The 9,401-nt window shown below is 48.3% G+C and overlaps 1 protein-coding gene across 3 annotated transcripts in view; it reads right to left on the bottom strand.

Moving 5' to 3' along the window:
* Positions 1-224: 224 nt before the first annotated feature.
* The window catches only part of LOC306702093 (storkhead-box protein 2-like), a 62,056-nt gene continuing 52,879 nt past the window's right edge, over positions 225-9,401 (bottom strand). For all 3 annotated transcript variants that reach the window (XM_079167597.1, XM_079167595.1, XM_079167596.1), the window contains exons 3-4: positions 6,938-9,326; positions 225-5,676 (exon numbers count right to left, since the gene is read on the bottom strand). In XM_079167597.1, coding sequence (XP_079023723.1) covers positions 5,472-5,676; positions 6,938-9,326 — 2,594 coding nt within the window. In that variant the 3' untranslated portion in view covers positions 225-5,471. The remainder of the gene's footprint in view (positions 5,677-6,937; positions 9,327-9,401) is intronic.

Genomic DNA, 9,401 nt, shown 5'->3' with positions numbered 1-9,401 from the left:
AACATTATTAATGTGCTCATTAACACACTCCTAGTGTGACCCCAGCTGAATATTGTCTCCTACGGTGTGTGTCCCTGTGCTGTCAGCATCGAGCTCTCATAAAACAGATGATCACATTAAAACACACAACAGTGGCGTAACCAAACATTGTTATTTTATTATCTTAAAAAGTAACACAATCCCATTAGGGTATCACATACACTACAACAACGGTAACACCAGTACTACACATCAAAGGGACTTTCAGATATTATAGACATTTAAAAAAAATCCCCCTTTTTATTGTTTAAATTATTTGACTAGGCATGACAGATAAACATCATTTACAGGTATGACATACCGTCACCATTAGAAACAATGTTATTGTTGAACCTCCACTTTATAAACCACCGCCGATGTTAAGGGAAGACATTTCATGGACTGTCAGTGTAGAAAAGGGATGGAAGGTTACAGGGCTGTGGCTGGAGGAGACGGGGGGGTTGATGGAGGGGCCACAGGGCCAGACAGTAGCAGGGAGGGGGGGGGGGGGGCAGTGCAATCATCAGACATAAATGATGGAACCCATGACCTCCACCATGCAGGGAACCACAGTCATTTTATTGGTGGGACGGGGACAAGAACCCCACTGTGGCTGTGGAACCGGAGCTAAACCCTCAGAGCTGTGGGGACAATAGAGATTAAACTTCACCGTAGGGACAAGAACTCAACATCAGTATAGTGGCAAACCCAAGATCAGTGGTACAACAGGGACTGAAACCGCTGTATTTGTAGGAACAGGGCACCCTCTAAATGGTAAAGGTGGAACAGAGACTAGAACTTGACTAACGGAGTCTATGTCATAGATAAGGCTCAACTATGTGGGAACAGAGGACACTACAAACCCGACTGTAGAGGTAGAATTGGACTTCTAGTCCAATTAAAGTAAAGCACTAATGTAATTGATTGGAAGCTTACTGTTGGGTAAGAGCAGTGACAAAAACCCTATTACGGACACAAACTCCAGAGTCTGGACAGAAGAGGGACTAAACCCCTTCAGTGGTGTTAGAACACTGCTGACAGTGTAGACTACGGGCTACAGCCCCAGAATACTGAAGACTATGAATCTCTTTCAATTGTGGATAGAGGTCAGAATCATTAAGTATTGATAGATTAGTGACCGTGTCCATAGAACAGCAGCATCGGTCCGTTAGGTGGAGACTGTAAAGCCGTCCCCTGGTACAGAGCTGAAGCGTGTAGCTGTAGTGGTCAGACATGAGGTTGTACCCTTCTGTAGTGGCACGATGCAGAGTGAATGTTACAGGGAGGAAAGGAGTTTCATGGAAGAGGTGTTTGTTCCATTTGTTCTCAGCACATGGCGGCGAAGAGTTCAAGTTCCAGTCTACCATTTCAGGGGTTCGGTTCCCACAAACACAATGCGTTTTGCAGGCGGGAAGCCGGCGAGGGTTACTGGTCGGTCACGGTGCCTACAGTCTCCCAGACCTACAGTAGAGTTAGCTGTGACAAGGACAGCTGGGCACAAGGAACTGAGCACCTCACATTGAGCTCCATGAGATACATGAAAATAAATCCATCAGGTCCTGCCATACAGCGGGCAAATCAACTCGAGGTGAGAGCAACACATATCCTGATATACACTACTGTTAAACTAAAAGCAGCTACACTGTTATCTTTTACTGAGGAACACTTAAAGGGCCAGCACACTTCAAATGAAGTGCTTGGCTACAAACTCTACAGATGTTGTTTCCAGTAAGGTAAATGAGAGCACACTAGGGAACAGGTAGAAGACGTCACGCTGCATCGACTGGTTTGTTTCAAGCATTGGGAGCCCCTCGAGGCTAATTTAGACTTTACATGTACCTATGAGGGTCCATGTGACGTAAACTTCATCTGCAGCTCATGTCTGAACAAAATGTACGAGTCCTACAGTGTGCATATCCTCACTGAACGGGACGTTTCCTTCTTTGTGTCGGGTCACAGCGGGCTAGCTTGCATAGCTGTATGTCAGGATAGTGTGTTGCACGCCTTGTTGGTGAAAAGGACAACACTATTTGGGTTTAAGTCCCTTACTGGGATCAGGAAAGAGGTTCACCACACAGGAAGTCAGGTACCACTAGAGGCTGGGATGAGGAGGAGGATGAGGAGCAGGAGGAGGATGAGGAGGAGGATGAGGAGGATCAGGAGTGCGTTTGGGCTGCGGGGGTTAGCAGCTGAACCACAATGCTATCGTGTACCATTATTAGAACCTTGTTAGTGAAGAAAGGAAAACAATAGGGAGTCCAGCACTTTGATGTGTAGTGTGTTAGTGTGTATATGTGTGTGTGTGTGTGTGTGTGCGAGTGTGTGCAGACATTCACAGGCTAGAGGCTGATGACAGTGAGATAGTAGAAAGGACGGGCTGTGTTTTTGCTGCTGTGGAGGTAGTTGTAGAGGAGCCTATTGGACGACAACACTGGGATGACTGACAGCTCCCTGAGCCTATAGAGGGATGGGAAATGATTGGCCTATAGGACTGCAGGTTTTTTTCAGAGATGGGTAAATCCAGCTCAGCTCAGGTCTGGTTACAATGAGACCGACACATGTTGAGAGCGGTCCCTGTGCCGTAGTCAGCATCTGTCCGTCACTGTGTGATCCCAGTCCTGTTCACCCACATGCTTCATAGAAGGGACTAAATGGTCATAGCCAAAACGTATGCAGGTGAAACCGATTATACAACTGTTAAGCATCCATTTACTATATTCCAACTCTCTCATCACCTTTTTATTATGACTATTATCATGGCCGTCACTGGCCATAATACATCGTAGCACCAGGAGTGAGAGTGGCTCAGGGATGTGACTCAAAACTTTTTGAAGAAATACTCAAGTAGCCATGAACTTGACAGAAATGTAAATTCATGGTAATGTTGTGTGCAACTAAAGAAATACTGAAACCCAAAAACAATGTGTCGTCCCTGCTTGTTGTGTATAACACTGGTCTGGATGAGTCGTCTCGATCCCCTCATGTCTCATCTTCTCTGCTGGACGCTCAGCCACCTCAAGTACACCAGCAGCAGCGTCTACTTTGTCTGATGCCAGCGTTTCATTTCAAACTGAAAACAGACCGTGGTGTTTGCTGGCTACAGGAAGTCAGCTAACAGCTTAGCTGTGAAACTCAACAGGGATGTGACCGTAGCCCCTCATGTCCACAGGACGCAGCCGCGTCACGTCCTCAAGCAGCCTGACGTCACACGTTTATCTCGTCTGCACTGCTCTGGAGTTAAGGGGCTTTGTTTCTAATGCTGTTTCTCTTTCTTTCTGTTTCTGTCTTATATTGAGGTCCTGCTGTGATGTTGCCACATAGCGCTGAGGTCCGTACTGTCGGGCAGAAGCAAGGCGACGGCTCCATGAACAACGATTGGCTCCTTCACAGCTCCTCCATGAATGAGTCATTACATTTAGCTGGTCTCCACCTTCTGAACACCTGAGGTCTCACCTGAGCTCTAAGGAGCGTTAACAAAAAGGGAATTACACGAACGCGATGGCTGCTCTATTCCTCCTCAGGTGTACGTGTGTCAGCTCACTGGTGATAAAAAATGAATAAATAAATCATGAATATAATGACATCTCCACCTTTGGTCCATGTCAGTTTATGTTCCAAGTTCATTGCACAATGAGCCTCGTCTGTTTCCTGCATAGCATACGTAGCTAACATCTCAACAGACGTGCGTTGTGCTGTGGGCGTCATGAGAACAGAGCATGGCGACAAAGTCAGCATAACCCTACTGAACGGAGAACAATGAACCTAACTGATTAAGTTCTGATGAATAAGGACCAAAGTAACTAGATGAGTAGTCTACGTCTCCTTCTGGATCAAATCCAGCGCTGTTTCATGTCAACAGTGATCTTATAGAAGTATGAACGTCATAGTTTATGAAATGATTCTCTGCAGAGCTCCAAGTTAAACTCTAACAATGGCCTCCACCACCACCCTGCTGTTCATCACCAACATCCATCAATCTCAGCTCGGGTTATTAAAAGGAATGTTTAGCATTGTGACGGACATAGTGGACATGTTATTATGTCATGTGAAGTTAGCTACCTCAGCGGTCAGCATGAATACGTTTCCCTGTACATGGTTACAGGCTGTGACATCATCGGCAGGACCTCAACATCTCATATCTGAACACGGCTGTGAAGTGACTCTCAACAAACAAGAAAAGTAGTTCTTCTATATGTACATAAAGACAAAGTCAATAACAAAATGCAGCATGTCATTAAATATTAATTTCATGTCAACTGTCAATAAATATAGGCATTTATACACTGTATATATAAACTCACTTATAATGTGTTAGGTATGTGTATACTGTCACCGCTCTGATTTCTTGAATATTTCTTTCAAATAGAATTAGTTTTCTGTGGTGTGACTTTCCCCTCAGGGATCAATAAAGTCTCGTCTTGTGGCCTTAAGAGCAGTGTATTGAGCTCGCCATCGTACTCATCGTACCTGTTACGGCCTGTTGTGGAGAAAAGAGCAGCCATGACAGAGACATGAGCTGCATCCCGTGGACATGAGGGGGTAACGTTAAAAAGAGAGAAAAGTGGAGGAAGATCTGCCCCCATGAAAGAGTCTGTAATCAGAAGTCTCATCCCTGGAGCTGTCCACATATCTGACAGCAGCTGGTCTAAACTGCCACTACAGTGCTCAGCCAGTTCAAATGGGCATCATGGCATCCAGCAGACACAAGAACTGCTCAGCTTCATTCTACAGAGTGTTCTCGTGAAAACAGCCCTGGTTACAGGTTACTCATTGGACTGTCTAACTCCCTCACTTTGTTGATGCACTTTGGACAGATGGTTATTCATTGTCTGTAATTTCTTGTGGGCACTGCACCTTACAAGGTGTCTGCCGGTGGTGAATTTAGAGAAGAGCTAACAGAGACAAGTGAGTAGGAGCTGGATCAGTGGCAATGTGTGTACCATCAGTAACAGCAGTCAGCAGAGCAGCGTCTCTTCAGTGTGTAGTACCACCAGACACCACTAGAGGGAGATGCGCTGATCTGAAGCAGCTGGAATGAGAGTGGAAATAACATGACCTGAGATTACAGATTATACAAACATAACCCACACACACACACACACACACACACGCACTCACTCACACACGCACACTAGAACCCACGTGATAGTGAAACAACACAACAGCAGTGTGTAAACTAGAGGCTGTAGAATGACATGGTCAGAGTCTGCCCAGTGGCCTGGTGTGTATATGTCTGTGTGTGTGTGAGAGCGACAGAGAGCAGTTTCCTGGTGGTGTAAATGTCTCTCTCTGTTTGTGTATGTGTTAATAGCTATAGTTCCACAGTGGGCCTGTGGCAGCTCCACTGATGTCAGTCTAAAGATGTAACAGTCCTTTGGGGGTGGGACTTTTATTTTCTGGCCCCTCTCCATTGGCTCCCGGGGCTCCACCCAGTTCTTACAGTAGCTCCGCCCCTAGACGCTGGTGATTGACGCAAGGCAAGCGCTGGGCTTCTGGAGTTTCTCCGGTTGGGTGCCGGCGGGTTCTGGGATGGCGCGGAAGGAGAAGGGGGTGGCGGTGCCGGTGGTGATACCGAGGTGGCCGGGGCTCAGCGCCAGGTTCTGCCGACGGTTGCTCTCCATTATGGAAGAGGTGTTAGACGCTAGGCTCTCCCTTGTTCTGCAGAGAGACAGGGACACACAATGAGAAATGATAGAACCACAACACCACATGAAGTTCTTGAAGCTTCCGCTACTGTTGAGACAAACGAGAGGAAACAAGACAGCAGGACCACACACTCACATCACAGAGGAATGTGCATTAACAAGGATAAGGATGACTCCACACAATACTCTCTATGCACATCACAATGTGTCTGCCTTTCTCTTTCTTTAATTCAGCTTGTTCTTACCTAAAGGTTTTATTTATATATTCATATACATGCTCAATAACATTACCGACTGACTGACTTTGAATTTTGATAAATATATGAGTCAGTCTGCTGTGGCCCCACACTACACTCTTACAACTGCTACACTCACACTTTAATGCCTTTGTTCATTGTCTGTCATGTGAAAATGTCAGATTTCAACGAGAGAAACACAGGAGTGTGTCCTGGTCACAGTTCACCTCTTCCACAGAGCGTCTCTCCTGGTCACAGCACCAGTGTCTGGTTCAAAAACACATCCAGGATCAGAGCTGAGAGCATGGGGGGCACGTTCTTTATTGTAGAGGCTCTCTGAACACTGGTGCTGTATTAGAAAAACACTAGAAATATCTAATGACCTCTTCACATTTTAGTGGCTTTTGTATTGGTATCAGCCACAACAATCAAAGATGCACCAATATGGAATTTCAGGGCCGACAACAATAACTACGTATTCATTTTTTTACCACTATGTCAGCAGCTGCAGAGACAAAATATATTATTTATATGGTTTGTTAAAGACAACGGTATGCTTGGATTCAGATAGCTGGTTCCAGAATCACTTATCAGACCTGTCAAGTTGTACTTTTTTGAGGCCATAATGAATTTCACCCATGCAATGAGCCCTTCACAAGATGAATGAAGCAGAGTAAACCTGAAGGATCCAAAGAGCGCCAGTGTGATGAGGACAAAGAACCAGCAGTGCTTCTACTCCATGCTCTTTGGATTTAATAACTTTTATACACGTCAGCCTGTGGATCGTTGTATACATATACTGTAAAACTACTGATAATACTTGTTTCACAACAGCACAAAGAAGGACATGATTTGTTCTTGCAATCTCCTCTCTGGAGTGCCAGTGAGGCTACAAAACAATCAGCTTGCCTCTAAAGAGAAATGAGTGGAAACGTTTTGCTATTCAACAATGCAGGCCATCGCATCACATAAATGGAAAATGAGAGTTGTAAATATGCCTATATTGTATGCATGCAGTATGTAAATACATGTTCTCACCGTGGTGAGTTGAATCCACTGTCAACAGTGACGGAGCTGGAGTCCATACTGTCAAGTCTAGCAGAGTGGGCTGACTGCTGGTTCTGACTGGGCTCTGGAAGGTTCTCTTTAGCACCAGGGAAGGTGAGGGTTCTTTCAAACCTCCTCTGTAGATCCCTCTCCTTCTCTCGCTCCAATAGCCACTGCATGGTCCCTGCTCCACCTCCACCCATCCCGACAACACCTCCTCCAGCCTTTTCGTCCTCTCCTCGACTTTTGTCCCCCCCCTCCTCCAGTTCATCGTCGTCTGAGACGTTGTAGTAGTCAAAGGAGGCCTCTGCAGCACTGGTAGTGGGTTCAATGCCCTGTTGGGAAATGGACGGAGTGGCCACCAGAGGTTTGGGAGCATCAAAGGCCTCCTGGGAATCAAGTGCATCGCAGGACGAGGACAGAGGAGAGGAGGTGAGGGATGGGGGTTTTCTCAGGGAGCTGTAGCCTGGCAAAGGGAGGCTGGGAGGAGGTTTGAAGAGTGTGTCTTTACTAAAGATCTCCTTACGTTTCTCCTGACCAGAGGAGGCACTGTGGGGAGGTCTTCCATTAGGAAGGGGGGGGTCAGGAATAGACAGGGGTATTGGAGGCAGGCTGCCACCCTTAGGTCCCACCTTTGACAGGTCCTCCTTACTTTCTAGAGGATGGGGTGTCTGTCTGTCCATATGCCTGTCGGCGCTGCCTAGTTTTAATCCCTCATGGCTACTTTTGCCTAGAGTTCCCAGCGGGTTAGCTGCTGTGAGAGCAGCCTCAGAGGAGCCAGCGCATTGGAAGTAATCATCAGGAGGGACGACGCTGGGTAGTGGTTTGGGTGAGTATGCCGGCAGGCTGTCCCTGCTCTTACTCTTCTCTAAACTCCGGCCGCTATCCAACCCGAGAGAATCCACAGGCAGTTTAGCTGAAGGAGGGGTGGCACGAGAGTAGTGAGAAGAGCTCTGATTGGCTCGCAGGGTGCCATCGTCAGTATAGTAACGGCTCCGGTCGTCGTAATAATCAGGTGGTCCAATAATCCCAGCTCCAAGTGGTCCTTTGGAATTGTCCATGGACCTGGAGCGTTCCTTTGCCTTGTCGCTGCGCTCGTTCCTGGACTTCCTCTCCTGGGTGTGGGAGTGTGAGCGGTGGACTTTGGAGTGGTGGGCTGATGGGCCATGGCTTGGCTCGGGGAAAGGCATTTCTGTGCGCCGTTTGGCAAGCTCTCCGGACACATCCCACTCTGGCGTGACAGGCAGGTGGGAAGAGTCGAGGATGTTGGGGTTGCTATGTGCCAGGTGAAGGCGGGCCCGTTGCCGCTCCATGGCCAGGGCGTGTTCCCTCGGTGACCGAGCCAGTGAGGACGAGTAGGCTCTGTAGTCCCTGTCGGCCAGCTCCAGGTGGGAACCATCGGCGGGCTCGCCGCGGGGCGCTCTCGTCTTGCTATGTGAGCGGCTGAGTTTGGTCTGAGACTGCTTCCTGTGTCTACCCCCGCTTCTCCTACTCCTGGAGCTCTGATTGGCTGATGACGCTTTGCTCCTCTGCGCACGCTCTTCTTCAAGGCGCTTCATGACCGCTGTGTGCCGGGCGAGGTTCTCCACAGTGAGGTCAGGGTTGATTCGGCGGATGATCTCCATCTCTACATTGCGTGGCAGCTGGCTGGGTGCCTCCTCGTCGCGGAGCGGCCACTCCTCTGGGGGGAACTGTGCAGAGAAGGTGGCCAACTGCTTGGTCTTGTCCTTCTTAAAGCTCAGACGGAACAGCTTCAAACCAAATTTCCGACTTCCTGTACCACTTCCTCCACCTGCCTGTTTCTCTACCTCTCCAGTTCCCCCCCCTCCTCCCCCACTTCGGTGTTTGGTGAGCGTGTCCGTCTTGAAGGGGAACCCAAGGGTGCTGCGACTCTTTTCTGTGTTGCCTGCTGCTTGCTGAGGAGGTGTTTGTGGGGAGTGCGGGGACGAGTACGCCTCCCGGTGGTCTTTGGGAGATCGACGCTGCAGGGTGGTGTGGTGGCTAGGGTGGTCGTCTCCACGGTAACTGTTGTTGTAAAAAGAATCCCCACCTCCTCCACTGTGGTTTTGGCTGGACTTTGGGTGTGTTCGATCGCGCACGGCTCCAGAGGTGGACGGGGTGATGGTGCCAGAGAGAGGGGAGGTGCACTGCGTCTGCTGATGCTGCTGTTGGTTCTGATGCTGCTGCTGCTGCTGGTGTCGGTCAGCAGAACGTTCGTCTAAGTGGTACCACTTGGAGCTGGTTCGGATTAGGCTCGGAGTGATGAAGTAAGTCTGAGGGGTTACAATAAAATATCCGTCTGGTGTTGGGTAGATCTTCCGCTCACGGACCAGCATGCTCAGCGTGTGGTGCAGAACCTCCTCCGTTGGTGTGGGAACACCTGAACAAAATCAGAGACAAGAAGTAGTTAGAGCAGATACATTTCACACAGGTCCACATTACATTCTCTTTTTAT

This window comes from Pholis gunnellus (assembly GCF_910591455.1).
Source record: "Pholis gunnellus genome assembly, chromosome: 10".
In the NCBI taxonomy this organism is placed as follows: domain Eukaryota; kingdom Metazoa; phylum Chordata; class Actinopteri; order Perciformes; family Pholidae; genus Pholis; species Pholis gunnellus.
The sequence above is the reverse complement of the archived record's forward strand: the minus strand, read 5'-3'. Positions and strand labels throughout refer to the sequence as shown.